Genomic DNA, 22612 nt, shown 5'->3' with positions numbered 1-22612 from the left:
GCTGAAGCAGCCTCTGTGCATGGGTCGAATGTAGGGATGCAAGTTGATCAGATTTTATTTGATACCATTATCGCTTCTGCTCACCAGTCTGATTCTTTATAACTTTCAATGATGATTCCTGATCAGTTTTCTGTAAGGATAGTAGTAAGGCTTACACAGGATTTAATAGTGCACGCAACAGTTATATTATTATTGAGCTTGCAGTAGCGATTCTTTGTTTGTCCTCACCACCGTAAATGCGTGAAATATGACAAACTATTCGCAGAGCATTAGTTCTCATTTAAGTTTTCTTCGGCAAAGCTAAATCTACATGTGTGGCACCAACACTATTAAAGCAGTGGCACTCAAGAGCATCAGATACATAGCATTCCTGGAATTTGAGCCCATGTTGCGTATTACAGAATATTGTGTCGGTGTTTCCGCGGTTACTGGAAATGACTATTTTACGGACACTACGAAGTTTCCCGCAAGCTGCGGATTTACTTGTGGTGCTGGATAATGCAACGTGTGACCTATGCAATCAAGAGGGGGAGGAGGGTGTAACCCGGGACATTTTATGTCGGTGCAATTTAAAAACCTTCGCTACACACCTCACATGCAGGCTTTGGGTTCATGCTGGCAAGCCGCTTCGCATTAAAGAAAAGTTCATTTGGAGGGAAGAGGTTAACAAAACGGCGGGTTAAAGTAGTTCCAGGCTTTGGCTTTTGAAAGTTCCATAGACTACAGCATTCGTCCTCTGGTTTTTACCTTTGGAAAGGGGTTGTTCAGGTTCATGTCTATTGATTTAACTGCCTGACATGTTTGGAAAAAAATAAAAGCCTAACTTCAGCTATACGGTGGATTTTCCCCTTGACGTCCACTTGTCCCCCACACTTGGACACCCATACGGTCAGAAGACTCAGCTGTCCATGTGTTATTTGCTTATGTTCTGTTTTCACTTTTTCTCCATTTTCTCCTCTTCACCTTCTTTTTTAATATCACAGATTTTTTTCTCTCCATCTAAGTCTCTCTCTGCGGTTGTATATCCACCATCGGCTTGTCCTCTCTTGGCCAAAGCTCCCATTGCACATACTCTCTCAATGTTACACAAGTTGGGTCGGCCACTCTCCTACACATCATATTCACATCTTTCAATACATCTCTCATACACACATTCCGACACATATGCGAGCATCAGACCCTGAAACTTACACACATTTGTCTCTTTGAGCTCTTATTTGGGGAAGCTTATTGCAGATGGTCATACACTCCACTTGTGTTAGCTTGTGAAGGAGGAAATTAGAATTAGACACTCGGGCAAAGCCTGGCCTGCAGAAATATGATCCCGTTGCTCTACCCCAAAGGTTTCCAATCGTCTCATACTTTCCTCTGTCCTCAAGATAGTCTTGAATTGAGGAACCTGCGGACGCTGGCGAGGGCTATCTCGTTATTGAATCTGAGGACTTGACAAGAAAAATAGTCTGCCTAAAGCTGCACTATGTCCAACACTTTCCTGAAGAGATCCAGCATTTCACCGACCCTCTTCACTCTTTTTTTTTTTTCCCTGTCTTGGCAGCTCCATTTTCTTTTTCTCCACACCTTGCATTTCACTTTCACCTCTCCGTTCACCTTTACTGTCAGCCCCACTGAGTTGGGATTAGGGTCGATCTCACAGTGCATTCATAACTGTCTGGTGAACACATTATGAGATTCATTTATCATTTAAGAATACGCCAGTTCTTCTTTCTTGGCTACTTCACTTATCTTCTTCATTTCTGCCTCTATTCCCTCTTTTATATTCACCCCCCTCCACATCTGGCTGCCTGTCCACAGCTCTGAGGTGAGCCGAGATGTCTGTCAGCAGACGACTGATTTGCCTGCAGAGCAACAATGTCGGGCAAGTTACTTGGAGAGTTCCTTGGGAAATGCAAACAATCACTCATTCAATTTGACTTATTCAAAATATTCACGTTATTTCACGAATTAGTAAATTACAACACGACACCACGAAAAGAGAGAAGTTCACCGAGCTGCTGGCTTTGACCATCAACATCTAACCATAGACTGTATATAAAAGTTAACATATAGTCACCGGCTCAAAGTGAAGCCAAAGTGGAGGTGCCTGAAGCCTGTATTCTCTAGAATGACCAGCAGGGGGCGACTCCACTGGTTGCAAAAGAAGTCTGTTTTTATGGAAATTACTCTACTTCTCACGTGATTTATAACATTGATCTTAATCTCTAGAGATCAAGTCTTTTTCAATACGCTCATTATGTAAATCGTGGTCTCATTTAGAGTGATATAAACGATAAAGCGCTGTATGCATTGGAGCATGGACACGTTGTGATCGACAGCTGACTTTTTTCAGCTGTCTCAACCATAGAAATACAAAGATTTCACATGGAGTGCGCACGCACGCGCGCACACGCACACACACGCGCGCACATACACACACACACACACAGAGAGAGAGCGAGAGAGAGGTAGTTTGACTCTCTGCTCAGGACGCCATTATTCCACCATCTATTTACAAGGAAAATAGCTGTTTTCTGATATATACATACATAAAAAACTCAACTCAAGTTGCTTCTAACCTTTAGTCAAACAGCAATTGAACCTCAAGACCCGGCTGAATTACTCTTAATAAACTCAGATTACTACAGCAGGAAATCTACCAAAAGTGGCCTGTGAGTTTTGTGTATTTACTTAATAACAGACACAGATATAAAATACTTTTCTTATATAAATTCCAGATGACTTCATTAGTATGACAAGAAAAATTTGTCTTCATTTTGCACTGATGGAATATTTAACTTCTTTTTATGTCAAGCATCCCACACTGTAGGTCAGGATTGTTTAATCTGTGCTGATATCACATATATACTGTATGGTTTGCTCTGCTGTGCACACGCTCGTCTAAGTCAATGCCTGGTGTCTTACTGCCACACAGAGCTCAAAGTTGGAATATCATATATTTGTCTTCTCCACTGGCTTCTACCTCATATTCAGGCCTCATGAGTATGATGTGACCCACGAGGTCTGTGTGAAGAGGCTTTTAATTACTGCTGAGGAGCCAAAAGGACTCAGCAGGAATACATACGAAAGTCAACGCATTCAGAGTGCTGCTCCATTCTGGTGTAAAATAATACAATGCACAATGCATGTCATTCAACGTGTAAATTTGATGAACCTCGAGACAACGGATGCAATCATGTAAGAAAAAACATGCATACATCAAAAAGGATGCATGACTTACACTGCTTATTTTCCTGTCATACAAAAACATATTCAATACTCCACAAACATTTGCAGAAGTATAACAGAAGAGATGACTTTCTATGCAGACATACTTCAAAGCCAGCAACATTCGAGTTAGTTACTGAAGCAGCACAGCTCAGCTCAGGGCAAGAAGGAGGACAACCCTCCCTGAGGTGAATGGACAAGTGAAGAAAATCACGACAGCCTCGTTGTCCAGGTGAACAATACACACTATCACCACCGTCACCATGACAACAGGCGCACGACAAGGAGCTCAAACAGAGAGAACAGAGCTCACTCACCGTTTATGAAGTTGAAGTCATTCCTGCTTTCAGTCGTCGTGGATATAACGTGTCCTTCATATTTGTCCAGCTGCACTCGTCGCCGCGATGGTCATTTTGTTGGCGAGTGTGTTTAAGGCCTTCGGCGCGTCGGCACGCGGTCTCCGCAAACGCTCCCGGTCGTTTTGTTTGATTTCAATTATGTTAACTTTCTTTCCGTTTTTGTGTGACAGATGGCACCACGACCATTTCAGTTTGTATTCCTCCTCAAAACTGTCCATTCAGTTTCATTATTTGGCGGGTACATGTTTTACACTACATGAATCCTCCTTCCCTCCAGTTTTTTTCTGACGTTTGTGTCTGACACGGAGCGATCAACTTTGACCCCTGGGCAGGGCTCTCATTTCAGACCAGAGGGGGGCGCTGTTTCACCCACCTCATGCTTTTATACCCCCCCACCCAAAGTGAGGGAGATGCTTATGACGGCAAAATCTGAACGTATCGTGTGACAGTTAATAATTTTTATAAAAACTTTGAGTATGGTTAACTTTAGTTTGGGGGTGTAATAATGTCATTGATGAAGGACCAGATCCTCAGTCATCATCATCTCATATAGACTTAGACATATGCTGCTGAGTCCTGTTCACCTCCATTATGCTGATGTGGAAGTCAGATATTGATATTGTACGTAAAATCAGAGCTATCGCCATGTAAGTACTTCTTTTTTTTTGCAATTCTTCTCATGTACACAAGAGGGAGGCAAAACACTACTCTAAAAAAAAGAGGCGGTATGAGACACTGTTGATGCATATTGTTTTTAGTCAGAGCAATTTTCGCTGTGGACTAATTTAAAAAAACGATTTCAGATTGTCTGAACTATATGAATTATCTCAATGAGGACAAGCATTAACTATTTGTAACCCAGCAATTTTCACTCTGCAACTCTTACAACTCTCTGATGGGAATCCTCTCCTTGAAGACAACAGATGACGATGACGATGATGATGAGGGAGTTGCTCTGGTTCAAGGCGTGTTGACCGGCAGGTGTCGCTGTTGGTCTGTGCCTCTCCCACATCTTTGTGGTAACCTCTACTGTAAATGCTCCTCCGTCCTCCCTCGGTCGTGACCGGACTGCTGATGTTGAGTTGACATTTCAGAGCTTCCCCTTGAGATGCATGGTGATGATTACTGTATACAGTGAAATGTGGTTGAGTCAAGTTGGACAGGTTGTTGGGCTGAGTGTTGAAAAACTGTCTGCAGACAAACTGATGCGTCAACTCTTTATGTATATATATTCGAAACACGTTTTAAATCGCATGTCGACTCAAGCTTCAAAATGAATGTGCAGCACGAAATGATTTCCTTTTCTTTAGCTGGTCAAGTTGACGAAATACACGTGGTAGTTGCATTATACGGGAACTGGTCATGTGGGCCCTTCAGAATAAATGCACCGCAATAACTCATCGACCCATTCTAGGCTACCGTTCGTAGACCGGCATTTTAATTTGAAATTCACAACCGGAAGTAGTTCTTTTATCCTGTCAAAATTGACGTACCTCTGCCGCGCACAGGCATCCTCTCTCTACACTCCGCGCTCTGCGTGTGTGCGGTGTGTAGCGCGCGCGAGTGTGTGTGTGTGTGTTTTAATGTACGCGCGCGCGCGCGTGTGTGTGTGTGTGTGAGAGAGAGAGAGTGTGAGCGTGTGTGTACGTGTGTGTAAACACCGCTCGCTCTGCTGATGTTAGGAGCGAGGAGCAGGTCTGAGCGCAGCAGAAAGCACCAGGCTGCATCGGGCTCGGCGGCCGCTCGGATGCGGAGATGGCAGCCGAGTCGACCCGGAGATTCACCAAGAACCTGCTGAAGCCAGGCAGCGCGGCGGAGATACGGCAGACGGCGTGCAACGCAGTCAGACACTCCGCAGTGACGGTGAGTGCAGACCCGCATGAATTGTTGAGGAGGAGAGAGAGAGAGAAAACATGGTGGTAGTGGAAGAGGCATCACCACCTGTGGGCCCCGAAAGCTTCCACTGCTCTGGGCTTTGAACGCAGCACAACGGGGACCCCCCCCCCCCCCCCCCCGAAAAAGCATCACAGGTGACTTCAGATCGACGATCATCTGTCCCAGCCTCTCTCCGACACTGCGGACCTGACATTGACATTCACGTCGCATCTGTCTGTGCAGCACAGCGCTGTTCTGGCTGAGCCTATTGATCCTGCAGAGGGGGGGGTTCTACACATGTAGGAGGATGAGGCTCGGTATAGTGCGCAGTGATCGCCCCCCCCGGTGGGCTGGAGTTTATTTCAGTGGCTGGATGGAGTGAATGAAAAATGCAGCTGCGGCTCCGTCGTGTAGGAATAGTGGGATGCGGCATGACACGGCCAGCGGTTTGCCAGCGGTTTGCCAGCGGTGCACATGCAGGAACACCACCCAGGGAAGATGGAGGGAGCAGAAAGGCAAAAAAGAGGCTAAAAGAGGGAGATGAATTCGACCCCTGGGCTTGATTTTCGACCAATTTACTATTTATTATTATATTTCGATATCGTGAAACGTGAGGGTGGGGGGCGCGCCTCGGTGGGTGTGTCACGCCTGATAGCGAGGGGCTGTGATTGACACGTGAGGTAGTGGAGGTGGGGCTGGCCGGGGAAAAAACATCCATTGGAGATGGATTTGTGTGTGTGTGTGTGTGTGTGTGTGTGTGTTTTTTTTGATGATGTGATTCAACTGGCAGAAGACAAATCCTCCACCTCACGGTTTCTCTCTCTCTCTCTGTGTGTGTGTGTGTGTGTGTGTGTGTGTGTGTGTGTGTGTGTGTGTGTCTGTCTGTGTGTGTGTGTGTGTGTGTGTGTGTGTGTGTGTGTGTGTGTGAGATTAGCATAGAGAAAGGTCACTCCACTCCAGCCCCTCTGCTGCCTACACTCACACATCCTCACATCCTCTCTCCTCTGGCTGGCTGGTGTTAGTGTGTCAGTGGGACACAGCGTTGGTGGGAATTGATTGGCACGAAGAGGGAGAATGTAAAATGTTACTCACGGCGATGCTAATGGGCAGAAAACAGGATTGAAAACTGGAGAGTACTGAATAGAGCAGCCACAATGAATAAAACCCTTGCTTTTGTTCAGTGCACGTCTCTTTTTTGGAAAATAGAAAATGGTCCATGAGCAGACAGACAATACTAATAATAACATGAGCCTTAAAAGGAAAATCAGGTTTACTGACAGTTCGCATTCGTCATGTCCCTGAATGGAGTAAGACAGAGTAGTGCATTATTGATTCATTTATTGGATGCATACATTGACTGGTGAGTCACCTTGTTTTGGTACCATGTAGGACACAGTGTTGCACTGCAGTAACAACACACAGTCGAGCCTCAGTGCCTTGCCTGAAAGCACTTCAGCTGAAGTCACATGGCGAGCCTGTAGTTTGCAAGTAAAAATAATCAGACGGACAAACTGTCTAGCAACAGGAAGGAAGTCAGAGGTATTAAAGAGATAGACGAGGAGAGATCTAAAACTGAACAGGAAATCATGACTAATATTCTTATCTACAAACACGCCAGCTCTTGTTTTGCCTCGTCAGTCTCAATGTTTTTTTCCGATAGCTTGAACTTATAATAATGGGGGGGAAGCCAAAAAATAATAACCTGGAGTCATATCTTGAGAAACGTATATGATGCAGAGATGTAGAGACGGGAAGTAAGGGTGCTGTGTGTCAATGTGTTGGTAGGATGTGTGTGTGTGTGTGTGTGTGTGTGTGTGTGTGTGTGCAAGCTCAGGCTTAGGTTAAGCGGGTGTGTAAATGTCTATATGCGTTGTGTGTGTGTGCGCGCGCGTGTGTGGGCGCGTGTGTGGGCATTTTTTTGCAAGTGTGTTAATACACAGCCTTTGTTGGTGAAAGAAACCAGGTCAGCAGAATCCGGCCCTGTGGCACAGCATTCAGTGAAGCCAGAGTCTCGCTTCTCTTTCACTGACCTCCTCTCTCTGTTTTTCATAGTAACCAGTTTTCCTCATTCTCTAAACGTCGCCCCTCCCGTCACTTTACCCCCCATGCCTCCAAATTCTTTCTCCAATTTCTTCTATACCTTCTGACACAGTTTACCCTCGGCTCCACACTGGATTAGACCAGGCTCTGGAGTGTGTATATAGAGTGTATGGTGGACATAATACCTGGAAATTCCCCCTGGTGCATGCTACATTTTTCTCTGATGAACTGCTCTGTGAAAGTAATCACTGCATCTCAAAGTGGTTAGCCCACCTTTCTTCAAACATGCAGGGAGCATGGAAGGGTAGATAGCTACAAGAATGAAGGATGTAATGGTGGTTGAATTTTTTTTTGAATGTTGTTTCAGTGACCATGGGTTTTTCCCTGACGTCTTTTGTGCCTCTCGTCGGTCTCTGAGCTACTGTACGTCACATTGCAAATGAAATGAAATGTACAAAATTCTGATTACTGGTTGTTGGCACCGGGAAGAGTGTGTTTATTATGGCTCTCCGCAAAAAGTGAGCAGCATAGCAATGTGGACACAAGTGTCATTGTTGTTGTGACTCCCAGCTCCCTGCTGGGATGAGCCACATGTCATACCGTGCCTGGAGGAAGCCAGCCACATTAACCACGCAGCCAGAGATTGGGGGCGCAACATGCCCGCCCTGGCATCCGACTGCAGCTCGGAGTCTATTTGCCCAGTAGCAAAGGGTCGCTTGTGTGCAGTCACCAGCTCTCTGCTTTGGGCCATATGCATGCTCATGCCTTTCCACATGGCATCCAGTATTTTGCTGCCATTGCGCCACGGTCCTGTCTGTCCTTTGGCAGATAATTCCAGTCCTCGTCTTCGGCGTCCCTGGTGCCCTTATGGTACTATAGCCTCATGGCTGTTTACTCATTGACTGTTTTCGGTGCCCCATGCCAATCTCCAGGTTTTTTCTGTGAACTTTCTATGTATTCTGTTGTCCAATCACAAAGACGGCCCTGTTATTCTTTATGTCACCTAAAGTGAATACTATAACTATACAAGTGGATTTTTTTCCCCTAGTTCATCTCACTGCATAAACCTTATATTGCTGACTGCTGACTGCTGACCAACTGTTTCTGCCATTGGCTATTTCAAGCAAGCTTCAGGCCTCTGCCATTGCTCGTCATTTGCCGGTCGCTGCAGATGTTTCGCCCACAACTGAGTCCGGTTCCGCTTGAGATTTCTTCCTGTCAAAAGGGATTTTTCTTCTTCTCCACAGTCGCCGAGGGCTTGCTCATTGTGGGAACTGTTGGGTTTCTCCGTAAAGTTGTTAGGTCTTGACCTCACTGTGCCTTGAGAAAATGCATCCAAATGAAATTGAATTGAATTGAATTGATTGATTTTCATTATTGAATGATCATCTGCTGGTAGCTTTTTCTTACATTTAATTGGTTAATAATGTCAGAAATGTGAAAAACACATAAAAATCTAAATTTCCACCAACCCAAGGTAATATCTTAAATGTTCATGTTTTATCTGACCAACAGCTCAAAACCTAAAAGTATTCAATTTAAAACATAAAATATTAGTTTACACTAATTCAAATGCAGAAAAAGTCACTTGTTCAAAGGAATCTGGTGCTTTAGTTGAAAAATAACCGAGTAGCCTCTCAGGTAATCTTCTTAGTGCTACACTGGCACCGTGCACTTGCTGTTTTGGAGGAAGCTAAAGCCCCTAAAAAACATTCACGTCCCTGAGATAGAAAATTATTTTCTCACAGACACTCCATATAAAAGAGAAATCCGTCTGGCTGTATGCTGTGACCCTGCTAGAAAAACTGCCTGGAGGAAATGAAATCACTCCAAGAACTCGCGAATTGCTTTTGGAAACTTATACTGACAGTGATGTAAAATATGTGTGACTTTGAGTTAATGGACTTACATGACAAACCTTTTTGGTACGACGGTCTCTTACCAATGCGGTTCACCTCCGTTTTTATGTGCCTGCTTCTGTTCTCCTCAACCAGTCGCCATAGAGTAGTACTGCATGTGTTCTTTGGCTTTTCACACCACAAAGTGAAAACACACCCACACTGCAACTTATAGAAAGAAGGTCAAAGTTCGGTTAATGTTCTTTTCCTTCCTGACTCTCTCTCTCTCTGTGTGCATATATATATATATATATATATATATATATATATATATGTGACCCAAAGTTTATACTGGATGTTCTCAAATATTGAAAAAGTTGTTCATAGCCTTTTTTTCTGTTTTGTTTTCCACTTACTGTCAAGTTGGATGCCAGCAGTTATGTAACTCATCTCACCTTATCTGTGGAAGAGAGCCAAGAAGATTTGTCTTCATATGTCAAAGACCTGTCCTCTCCTCTCCTCTCCTCTCCTCTCTTCTCGGGCATCATGTCTATCTGTCTGTCTGGAGCTAAGAATTTATCAGGCAGCGTGGAGCAGTCATTTGTTGGTGGCGGGCGCTCTGGGTAAATTTAACCCAGTGATAGGAAGCTCTCTCCGTATGACGCATCATGTCGACTGCCCGTGATGCATCGTGTGTGACTGCTGACCTGACCATTTGTCTAGCATGCATTCTCAGTAGCCTCGCTCGTCTGCGTGTTGTTGTCCTTGTGGTTGTTCTGAACAACAAATTGTTGCATGCATGTGTTTTGTTTTTTTCAACCACATGCATGCATGACTTGACCACAGCGTGCTGCTCTGTTTCATGAAAAGAGTTGTCGTCGTCACGTTAATCAGCCGCTGGCATCATGCGACACCGACGAACATTCTCATGTGAGTTAGTCAAACTGATAAGGCTGAAAATCAATCGTCCCGAAGGAAAGAGACAGGTCAGATTACCAGTAATTAGTCTCCCACCACCATGCCTCTGTTACCACGGCAACAGAGAAAGGTCATTTACAATGGAATTCTAACAGGAAGCACTCCTATCACCCCTCGCCTATGTCCACTTTTTCGTTTCATCTATTGCTCCTCAGTTCCCACACTCTAATCTACATCTTACAAGATATATCAAAAGTCTTCATCTACTTGTTTGTGCAGATGCTTATATCACAATTATTCTTTTAATGACCCCCCTCTTTCTTGACCCACCTACTAGAATTTTTTCATCATCTCCTTTGCTATGTTTTATTTAACTCTTTTGCCTCGTCCGCGAGAAGTTATTAGACGACCGGCTGTGGTCGTTGAAGGGGATTCATCACAAATCCTGACGTCTCTCTCATGTGCTTCTTGTTACATCTGGACAGGACCAGGAGCGCTGCTGGGGCCAGAACCAAGCTCATAATTAGATCAGACAGCAGCAGTCTTCAGTCTTATCATTAGAGAAGGCTGCGCCGCAAAGAGAGGAAAACTAGGGGGGGGGGGACAGAGGGAGGAAGGGTGAGAAGAGGAAGAGAAAGATTCCGTAGATCTGACTCCCCTCCCAGAGGAGTTCTCACTGAAGCTTCACTGCAGATAACTTGTCCTCTCATAAACACCCTGTCCTGAGTGTGCATCAGTGTGTGTCATCATACATTGAGCCCAGCAAAGGTTGTACGTGCAGTATTTGCACGTCATGGTGTCTCGTAAGCATTAGCAAGTCTCAATTATGAGTATCAGTGTGCTACATTCACAAGTTTGCAAGCGATAAACTTCTCAGGTCCCTGTGGTTCAAGGTTTTGTGGGAAAAAAGACAGCACCTCAAGACAGAAAAATAGAAACCGCTGTGCCGTTGTCTTATTTCCCATAGATTCGGAAAAAAAAGCTGCTTGACAAATCAACATTTCCTTGCCTGCCAATACACTTATGCTCTTGCATAAGTCGGGGGTTTTGGGAAACATACCACAGTTTGATTGTATAACCGCAAAGATGCGAGTGTGAGAGAGAAGAGACTCTCCCAACAAGAACAATCAGGAAAATAGTATTAGGTCTCCATTTCATTGGAACTATTAAAGTAGGAATATACAGACCGATAATCAGGATTTGTTGTAAAGGTTTGGCCCCCTCAGCTAGAATTACACTTCTGCTGAAGTCACAAATCATGAATTGAAATGTGAATAGGTTTTATGAAATAAACTTTCAGGTAAAAAGAGCAGAAATGCTAATTAACACAGCGAATGCATAATTTATTGACTGTAGCTGCTGTTTAGGTCAGAGAAATCCATCAAAAACAAGAGAAGATGCTTTATGTGGACGACCTGCTCTGCAAAACAGTTTGCCCGAGATAACGCTGTGGCTAAATGTGCACTGACACATATCACAACATCAAAACCTGTAACTGGTTTCAACATTGTGGCTGATCAGATCGCGCTCAGCAGACACAAATGCTCTTGATTTGCATGCGTGTCACTTCTCGGGTCCGTCGTGTCGTGACCTATCATCACACATTCACCGTCACGTTATTGTCAAACACTCGTCGTCAGGAGAGTGTGTGCACATTTCCGTCTAGGATTGCATTAATGTCATATCTCTCGCTCTGTGTCGAACCAGGTTGTGAAAGTGTCACCTCCTGTGTCTGTGCACACGGGGGACAGGATGTCATGCTCGCTCTGTCTGTCTCCGTCTCTTTGTGCCTCACACACACACACACACACACACACACACACACACACACACCATGCATTTCGTGCCTCTGAACAACTCGGCTCGCAGACCTTCTGAGAAGCCATGCTGTGCACTTCTCCGTGGCGCCTCCCTCGTGTGGAGCAACTTAAATGCGTGCTCGTATCACTTTGGAGATTCCATCAGCAGGGTGACACATACCTTTTTCTTTTGCTCTTGTCAGACCTCCCCTCACCCCGTCTCCCTCTCTACCCCTCCCTCCACTTTACCTCTTCTCACCTCTCCCTTTTCATATTTTCAGTTCTTGCCTTCTGCTTCGCTCCCTCTCTGCCTCTTTTTTTATCTCCACACAAATTCCCTAATTACCTGCACTTCCTTTCTACGCCCTCACTCCCTCTTCAAAATCAACTTCACCCGGCTTCTCTTCTCACTCCTTGTTATTTTGAGTGAATGCTTCTACTGCCACCGGTGTGTTTAGACATGCAGACAAGAGAATAGAGAAAGGGATTAGAGGAGATGAATAGCTCTTTGACATTTGTTATGACTGAGCTGCCGACGACTCAGCCTCGCTTGCCTGATAGCGGCGGGGCCGTGCACTGCCGGGCCTTGGTGTGTCTCTCCCCATCTTCTAAATGACTCATTCACAAAGGACAGAGAAATAAAAGCATATAGAAAAAGAGGAGGGGGGGAAAACGCCTGAGCCTGTCACTGTCACTAGTGACTCTGTCTCCTGCTGAATTCCCCCCACTGTTTGAAATCTGTGTGATGCTGAACAGTGATGTCAGTAATGTACGTGCTGGGGGTGAGCAAATTCATTTTTTCTCTCCCCTGAAATACATGTACAGTTGTGTTGTAGTGTCTACCAGCCAGCTGTTGAACTAGCCTAGGTACGAAAACGGGATGAAGAGAAAGTATCTGTCTGTCCGCGATGTCTGTCAGTGTTTGTGAGAGGTCACATGAGAGGATGAGGAGAGAGAGCGAGGTCCCCCGAGGCGCCATGCATTGTGCCAATGTGTGTTCACAATAGGCTCTTTGGAGAGAGAGAGAGAGAGGCTTCACAGCCAGTGAACTGATCCATTCACACTGAGCTGACCAGGCTTTGCCTCACTGGAGCTTAACTTTTATCCTCTCTCTCTCTCTCTCTCTCTCTCTCTCGTTCTGTAAAACTCTCCATCCAGGCCCGGCGCCCTGCCCTGCACCTTCATAGACACCACCGTCCCCTCGTCCATTCAGACTCTTCTCATGGCCCTCAGGGAGAAGGGGTTGAGTGGGGGAGGGAAGGGGGGGGGTCCACTTCACATACTGGACTAAGAATAGTTCAGCGACTTTCGGCGAGTGAATTGCCGTGTTGTGTCTCTCCCTCATTCTGCATTCCAGAGTAGGAGGCCTGAATATGCTAGTGCCATTACCGTCCGACCCCCATGCCCTGCTTCCCTCACCCTGCTGTATTCACACACACACACACACACACACACACACACACACACACGCGCACACACACACTGTGTGGCAGTTATACGTGTGGACTTTCCCTCATTAACTGTCTCCATTGACTGGACAGAGTGAGACAGGGAGCACGGGAGTGATCTCATTAGGCAACAAATTGACAGGATGTATTAAAAATGTGTCAGATGCTACTTTTGTACGTGCCGCCCTCGAAGTCTACGAATCTTAAAACAGAACCATGTTTTTGTTACATGGTCAAATCCTCTCTTTCTCCCTTTCTTCTGTCTGATCTGTTGCCTGTCCAACTGTTCCCCGTTAGCTTTGATCAACTCGGCTGACCCACCCATAATCCCGACCTGTATATAATCATAATCCCGACCGTGTCTGTGCTGCTGGCCCCCGGTGTCAGCGAGGGAAACAGAGAGAGGCAGGAACAAGCAGGCAGCTATTGTTAATATTTCACCACCCATCCATCCACACAATCATGTTGAACCAAGACAAAGGTACATACACATGCACGCACACACCCTGTTATGTCTGCAGTGTCTTTGCATCTGTTAGAAATTGAACAGACCGTTACAGATCGTGTGTTGTCTTGAGTAGCAGCTCAAAGACACAACTGGTCAAAATACCTGGTTGGAAAACACTTTAGCTTGTGCCATTAAATGTGATTTTCCAGTTGTGTGTTTTCATGAGTTTGTCTGGGAAGTTCATAGAGACTGTTTCTGAGTGTGTGTGTGTGTGTGTGTGTGTGTGTGTGTGTGTGTGTGTGTGTGTGTGCGTGTGCGTGTATAATTTATATAAACCCTGTGTTTTCTGCACAGGTGAAGAGTAACAAATAAATAAATAATTGTGTTAAGATGTTAACACAATTAAGAATAATAAAGAATAGAAAATGTGCCAATCAAATGTATCAACGGTATGTATTGACTCGATAAAGTATACACTGATATACAAAGATTTTACTTGTAATGTCCTTTTAAGTTCAGCTCTAAACTATTATACGGACTCTTGAGGGTGTATGGTCAGTGTAAGGTCCCAGTTTTTTTTTTCTTTCTGCTAAGTGGCAAGAGTTGAGATAGATGTGACTCAAGGATGCCAGTGCTATTCCTGCATGGCTGACACGAAGGTGTCTCAGGATATGTCACAGGAAACATACTGTAGCCCAGACCCAAAATCAGAATACCTGAAGGTAGTAAAGGTGAAGAAAGGGCACACAGGTCCTTTGACTGTCTGCCGTGGTTGTGGATGCTGATATTAAGAGGGAAGGCCAGTCTGTGCACCTGTGTTGGCTCACTGGATGCTTGTGTCGGACTCACTCTGTACTGTACATTTCTCTGTGCATACATCAATTTTGTGTGTGTGCCTTCAATGTCAGACGAAGACCTGAAAAGGGTGAGAAAAAGCGAGGGGGGTCGGGGGGGGGGAAGCGAAGGACAGAGAGAGGGAGATAAAGAAGGGACTTGGAGTCTATAAGCAGGGGAGAAGAGCAGGGGAAGAGGGGAAGGGGAAATTGTGATGAAGGTTAAAACAAGTGAAGACGCATGAGGAAAAGTCTTTTGAACAGCTGCGTCCTCAGTCTAAACTGGGACCTCAGGGAGAAGGAGCAGTGCTGAGTGGGCGTCTGGTAGATAGTCAGCGCTGGTGTAGAGGTCATACAGAGGTCACACGTGGGCTTTGTGTTGGTGTCGTATGTAGGCGTTATGACTGAATGATTTATTGCAAGCGAGGCGTGCAGGTGGGCTTCCTCATCACAGCGAGGGTGTAGACTGGGGGTTGGCATGGAGTCTGATGGTGTTTTTGGTTTTTTGGCTGATCAGCCTGGAATGAACGTTCATCATGTCCATCACTGTAGTAAACTTTTAACCGCCGTGTCCATTGTGCTGGTATGCATTTCTGGCATGACTGTTTGAAAGTAAATATTGGCTTGGGCCAGGTGTAGGATGAATGTGGCAAGTTCAGAGTGAGGACACATTTTTCAATCTCACAGAGTTTCAGGAAACAGAAATCATCAGGGATGATGCCTGACAAATAGTTGCCGTTTCCTACTGTCAGTGGAAGTAGAGTTTTTTCAGGGTTGGACTTTGCTACAGGGAAGGAGTACAGTAAGTGAACAGTCTCATTGGTTGGAGACGCTCTCACCTGGACGGCAAACAGGAGAGGCCTAACAGCTGTGGAAATGGCCCAGATAGGATCGCAGTGAAACAACGGACACATGGCAGCGTCGAGAGAAGAACCATGACTACTGTGCTGGACTGGTGTTTATTATGCTGCTGCAGTGCTCCTTTCCTGTAATGTCAGCTGGTGATGAACAGATTAATGTCAGGAAAACCTCCTCTCTCAGCAGCGTTCTCTCTCTTTTGGACTGAGAGTCACAACTGAACAAACTGAAGCTCTTTTACCTCTACGTTTTACCTTAAAACCTCCCTGGTGTGTGATGATGAAGCTCATGCTTAATCTGTGCTTTAAATGTAAACCGTCAATAACAATATGACAGTGAGCAACATTTAAAATTGCGTACTCCTGTTACCACTCAAACAAACTGCTTTACCACCTAATGCATTTTCATAAAGATGGGTATTACAACAACAATTTATGGCACAGCGCATGAAGAAGCTGGTGACCTCAACTGTCTTTGCTTGATTGGCCGAGGCCTGGGACAGGCGGGGGGAGGGGATGGGAAGAAGGAGAGGACCACGGGGAGATGCGGAGAGATGCCACGTGGGAGAGTGAATTAATGAGGCACCAGCTCTTTGACAGTAGCTCTGTGTGTCTTTCTGCTGCTTATGAGGCAAATGAATACCAGGATTCTGTCATACTATCATAATCCCGTGATACCAGTACGTCTCATGATGCAGGTTTATGAAGGTAGGAGTCATTGAGGGATTATTAAAATGAAAAAGGCAGATGGGTGTTTTCTTGTTGTTGGTCCAAACTGAATAAAGTGTTTCACAGAGTAGATACAGGAACAATACTGTACTGTACAGATGTGGGCCACCTCACCTGAAACAGAGACCAGCTCTACTAACATCATGAAAAGTATTTCTTTTTATAAAGTAAAACTTTTCAATTTAATTTTACGGGAATGAAGCCGACCTCGCAAAAACAGTTTCTTGGACGATCGCCTGCCGCTGAATATAAAACCATCTCGGAACTATGCAGTATCCCACATATGTTTCATGCATCTCCATAAATTATGCAGTGAGCAAACAATGAATTAAAGATGACTTCTCACACTTTACAGCTGACCCCTTCTTTTACAAACATTTTTAAAGTTAAAGTTTTGTCTACGGTCATTACTCTCCCACTGTCTCCTCACCTTTAAAAGTGTTGTTAAAACGGGGAAAGGTGATCTTCACAGGCGCTCCTCTGTCAGCCTCTATGCTGCCTGATTTTCTGCTGTGTGTTGTATTTGCGTCGCCTCTGGATGATTGGAAGAATGGTTACAAAGAAAAGACTTCAACAAGAGTGTTTTGGGGGTTTTGGAGATTCATTTTTAAGAGGGAGGTAGGTGAAGGCGGAATGAAAGGACATTTTTTAACAATGCAGCTGCTCCTCACCAACTTCCCCTTCCCCATAATTCCCCTCCTCATCTGCCCTCTCTTGCTCCATCCCCCAACGACTCTCCTCTGCCTCGGGACTTTAGTTCAGTAAAGACAATTTAATAGCTTCCTTTTCTAAACAAACCAGCTGCCAGAGGACCAGATAGTATCTCTGACACAGAGCGCCCCCTGGAGGTCATAGGTGAACGACATGCCAGAGGCTGCAGCTAATACTTGGAGGCGTGGAGTTTGGCACGGAGCGAGGCACTTTCACCATCCACACAGGGCTGCTGTGGAGAGTACTCAGCACTAGATGGCATTGGCAGTGTGTTGTAGCTCTGAACTCGGTTCTTCCTGTTACCTCCTCCAGAAAAGAGCTTAACTTCAGAGCCAGACAAGACTGTCGGACATTACACGCGGTCTCTCTTGCACAGTTACGCCATTAAATCAGGATTTTGACTCATTTAAAGTAGCTTTCTCAAGTTGCCATCGGGCATCGTCAGATGGGGCAGAAACAAAATCCAATCTAATGTAGCGAGACATAAGAGAGTAACAAAGTCATAAAACTGTGTGGAGGAGCAGCACAATCTTGTTGAAAGAGGAGATCAATTTGAATCACTGTTTCGCTACAGCTGCTGCAAAGCAGATGATGCCACGATTTTATACGACCACATGAAAGATCATCACGATACATATTTGCCAGAAAATATTATCTGGAAACTTTTATGCACGACCGTAACCTGCCAGAGTCTGACGGGTATCAGAGGTGTTTTATTGAAATGGTTTCTAAAAGAATAGTGGCATGAAGCCAAAAACCCAATTCTTAGCCAGGCAGTTTGGATTATACCTCGGTGCATCAGGTGCATCTGTCTTCCTGTTTGTGCAAGGTTTGCTGTGGTGTTGCAACCGCTGGCTGAGGTTTTACTAAGAACCATGAACACAGGTGAGTTTGAGACAATATTTACATCACTATCAACACCAGGAGAGAATCTGAAGTCGCATAGAAACATCTTGTGCTGCAAACTTGCTGCACTTTATTCTATGAGCTACACTCCTCTGTAACCGTCAGTCTTTTGAACGGCAGTTACAGAAACATATAGGCGACTTGATGAAGTTATTTCGACACAGGTCAGATCAAAACGAATACAACTATTTGTGACATGATCTGCAGTCTAGTTCCTAACAAACTGATCCCATATTTGCTTTATCCAGATGTTTGCACTCTTCAGAATTCTGCTCCATTTTTCCAGTACAGTCAGTGAACTCTGCAAAACATCACATAGAAAAACACTGTGTGCGTGTGTGTGTGTGTGTGTGTGAGAGAGAGAGAGAGAACAAGGGGGTAGGGCATCCAAAAAGAGGTGACCTTGTGTCCAACTCGAGTGCCGAGGGCCGAGCCGTAGTTTGCTGTGAACCCAGCACCCTTGAGTGACAGCATCCTTCCTGTTGTGGTCACCATGGGAACAGGATAGTGTTTTCCCAAGTAAACCCAGTGGAGCCCTGTGCCCCACATCAAACGCCGCTGCCATGAGTCAGCCTCCAGCTCTACAGGGAGCCTAACTATAGCAGAGCTAACTGCTTACAAGGCAGTGCACATGAGTTTTAATGGTGGTGGTTTCCTACTCGGCCTAGTTGAGGTATTTGAAGTCAGTAAAATGCCTTATGTGTGTCTTATGTCTAAATAATCTACATGCATGTGCAGCCCGCACACACACACGCGCAAATCAAACTGCTGCAAATCAGTGCACATGATCACTACTTTTTCACCTTTACTGTTGTTTAGCAAAGTAGCGGTTCTGCTGGGAACAGAGGGATTAGAGACTAAGGCTGTACAGCTGGAAAACATTAACTCCGCGAATGATGGCGGCACACTGCCCTATACACCCCAATGATGTCATTCTTTACAGATGCTCAGATTTACACACGACTTAACCCTGTTTACACGCAGGCAAAAAATTTTCCAAGCATATTTCTTATTATTTAACTTGACTAACCTCTCAGCGTTTCTTGTCTTTCTAAAAAAAACGCTGAGAGGTTGGTCAGGTCGGCTGAAATTTGTAAACACTGTCTTCAAGTTGTACACATAAAATATGAATTATAATGCTGTGGTGAGCTGTAGTTTGATAAAAGACTCCAAAACCATACTTAAACTGTGGTACTGCTACTTTTACTAAAGTACTTCTTTAAACACATCTGTCTTCATTTGTGGCTGTAAATTATTGTAAATTTGCCAATATGATATTCATTTAGAACATATCTATTAAGGTTATCAAATGGATCTTTGTAAGGTTTTTGGTGAAATTTTTTAAAGGCTTTGGGAATCTCTCTGGAAATGAAACCTCACGTGCTCCTGTTCTTGTGAATATATTTCCTCATTACTTTTTGTGAGGTCAAAAGTAGCACTCTCCTTCTCTATGCCAACAAACAGCACAAATCTAAATTATTTTATCTACATTCCAGGAAATAATGTCACATTACTTGCTTTTTGAAAAAAACTGTTTGGAAAATAAAGGACCCATAAAAATATTTTATAAAGGAGTATCAAAGGAGTTCAAGATATCTGAGTTACATATAATGAATTGAGAAATATGGAGTGACAGAGGAGGGGAAAAAAAACAGCAGAAGGAATGAGGAAGTAGGGAAGATTATTGCATCTCATTGTGTGCGTGCAGGTCTTTGTGTTTTTGTCTGGGAATGTGATATTATCCTTGTAGAGTTTTGTCCTGCCCTTTCATTTTATAATGTATTAATTCTCCTCTAACCAACTCTAACGCTCCAGTAGTATTTTCCTCGGAGATGAACTGCTTCACACTGTATCATCTCCGTGTCCGTGTTTCCAACCACACAGCCTGAGTCAGTTTCTTCTTTCCCTTCCGCAGAGGTTCAAGGTCCTCATCACATATTGAACACTCAACCGCCGCATTCGCTCAAAGCTGCCTTGGGTGCTTTGCTTTGAATTCATCTCTGCCTCTCCTTCTATTTAAAAAGGTGAAGGTGAAGTGAAACAATTACAACAACTACAGGCTCCAACCAAACAAACAAAGTGCAGAGAAGATTTTAGCGATTAAGACTGCAGTGTTTTCTTATGGGAAACGTGCAGAAATGATCAATTGAATCAATGGCATAGTAGTAGTGACAGTAATACAAATTATATAGTAATACAAGTACTGTATCTTTCCATCTTATATGTAGTATGCACATTTTGCATATGCGAATAAAACCCATGTGGGAAAAAGAGCAAAAATAGTTTTACATTTGGCTAAGCTGTAAATTATTCATATTTGATGTATGTCATATTTTACTTCCAGCTGTGCTGACATAGCCACCCACTGTAACCTACAGCTGCTCCACCAGAGAGCCTCGGTAATAAGGAATTCATAACTGTGCCATAATGTGTGTGGACAGACGAATTAATAAAATAAAATAAAATAAAATATCATCAATGCTCAGGATTACTTTAACTAATTAAAGAAATAAATAAACTTTTTTATCTTGTTAGACTGAGAATGTCTGCACAGCATCAATTAAGGAAACAAGCAACGATCAGTTTCAATTTAGACCAAGGTTTAGATGGAAGCAGGGGCTGGTATAGTGATATAATCTGTGTTTGGAAACAGTGTGAAGGCAGGCGGAGTGAATGAGAACTCAACACCAAGCGAGCTGTGTAACATGGGGACTGTGCTGGCAGCTCGAGGGCAAGATTATTGTGTGTGGGCATGTTCGCATGACAGAACCATTGTGGAGGCCTGGCGTCCAAACAAAGCCCATCTCTGTGGCTCCTGTGAGGTTTAGCTGCTGCCATCAGGCATGTTGCACTGAAGAGCTTTTAGTGATGTGGAAGCAGGGAGGCGATGGGGAGGGAGGTGTTGGTGGGTGGTGCGCTCAGCGTTTCATCTCTCGCTCTTCTTTGTACACTGCACTGGACATGTGCACTGTCATCTCCCCCCGCTGAGTGGGGCACATTAATATTTGTACACCGTGTGGGAGAGAAATGCGCATGCCTTTGTAGGTTTTCTGTGTGTTTGTGTGTGTGTTGCGCTGTTTATATTTAGCTATGTAAAGCATTATATCTATGAGCATTTACGTGGGTGGTGGGTGGAATTTTCTGTCACACTGACATGGACACAAATGACCCTAATCATGACCTAACAACATCACCATGGTTACATCCCTCTCTCTGCAGGGAGGACAGCATGTGCAAATGCCTGGAACTGTACATTATTGTATGTCACTTAATTATAGATCTGCTGATGGCCGATGCTTTCATATAGCTGAATTATAATGTATTATAGGTGAAATGTGTAACATATTACCTTAAATGTCCCTTAGGTGCAAGTGACTAGCTGCAACATATTTTCCAGTTGCTTTAACGTATTTAAATTATTTGTTTTAATATTGTAATGGAATATTTATTTATTTTTATATGCGTGAATGTTGGAAACACCCACAGATTTCATTTATAGCTAAATTCAATGCTAAATCAAGGAATGAAGTGCATTCAAACCATCACATATACACTACCACAGCGTCACTATATGTGTGTGTATACTGTATGTATAAGAAATATATGGTTAATTGCCAAGTGTCACATCCTGTCACAGTCAGCTGGTTTCACTTGTTTGGCTCATGTCAACTCCACCTCCTCCCTCTCTCTCCACCAACATCCATGCTGCAAAACTCCTATTATAACCCATATTTTTCAGGTCTTTTGGTCCAACAAATATGACTGGCAAGAAACACAAAGGGGATTTTTATAATGAGAAGCATTTCAGATCGCTGCGAAACATATGAAAACCATTTTGTTCTCAGAAGTCACTTTTTTTTTCTTTAACTTTAGCCACGCAGTGTAAATGGATCATAACTACCAGAACAGGACCAGATGTTATGGTGAGATGAGAAAAATTAGAGTGGTGAAAGTGATTGTCGCTAGCACTTTAAGGACATCAAAAGTGATGTAATGGAATTTTATGCTTTTTAAATACTTAACTCAGTGCCCTATGGCTGCAGAATCAACTTCAGAGGAATTTCACATGGTAGCTCTACCGTCCTGAAACTCCACATGCATGCTCCATCTGTAAAGCCGCCCACTCCCCACTTTCCAACCATCCGCTTTCCATTCAATAGCCTCTCTAACCACTCCCTAACGCTCTCTTCCTAGAGCCCGACACACTCTGCCAACCTCCGTGCTGGAATATTAAACAGATTTTTCTGTCGCAGATGCATGAATATGCATAAACGCACACTGCAATCTCCACACGGTGTTTTTTAAAAAGCAACAGTTTCTTTTAGCGGTGGGGGGGGGGGAATGGGAGAGCGTGTCTGCACCACAGGTCCTGTACTGCAGATGCATGAACACCGCCTGTAGAAGAACCTTTGAAAGGGCCGGTGTGTGATTGCGAGAAAAATTGAAAAAGGGAGTGAGTGCGGCAGAATGAAAATCATAAAAAATGTCTATGTGTCTGCATGTGCATATATGTGTGTGTGTGTGTGTGTGCGTGTAGCTGGTTCTAGTCAGCTGACAACTATTGCAGACTGTGATTCGTTGGGTGAGCTGGGCTGGGCTGAACCATGCACAGCTCACAGCTGCAGTGTG

General features: G+C 44.3%; 1 protein-coding gene and 2 long non-coding RNA genes across 3 annotated transcripts in view; 1 reads left to right on the top strand and 2 right to left on the bottom strand.

Annotated features, from left to right (window-relative positions):
• Positions 1-3875, bottom strand: part of LOC118299872 — a 77495-nt gene extending 73620 nt beyond the window's left edge. Inside the window, exon 1 of the long non-coding RNA XR_004789971.2 lies at positions 3540-3875. This is a non-coding gene — a long non-coding RNA (uncharacterized LOC118299872). The remainder of the gene's footprint in view (positions 1-3539) is intronic.
• Positions 3876-5111: 1236 nt separating this feature from the next.
• dock10 (dedicator of cytokinesis 10) overlaps positions 5112-22612 on the top strand; it is a 55092-nt gene continuing 37591 nt past the window's right edge. The window contains exon 1 of the mRNA XM_035623052.2: positions 5112-5444. Coding sequence (XP_035478945.1) covers positions 5337-5444 — 108 coding nt within the window. The 5' untranslated portion in view covers positions 5112-5336. The remainder of the gene's footprint in view (positions 5445-22612) is intronic.
• Positions 7966-9531, bottom strand: LOC118299400. Its single transcript, XR_004789850.2, has 2 exons — positions 9415-9531; positions 7966-8816 (listed from the first exon to the last, which is right to left on the bottom strand). It is a non-coding gene; the product is annotated as an uncharacterized LOC118299400 (long non-coding RNA).

The sequence above is a fragment of the Scophthalmus maximus genome, chromosome 11 (assembly GCF_022379125.1).
Source record: "Scophthalmus maximus strain ysfricsl-2021 chromosome 11, ASM2237912v1, whole genome shotgun sequence".
Lineage (NCBI taxonomy): Eukaryota > Metazoa > Chordata > Actinopteri > Pleuronectiformes > Scophthalmidae > Scophthalmus > Scophthalmus maximus.
This window is presented reverse-complemented; position numbering and strand designations above follow the sequence as displayed.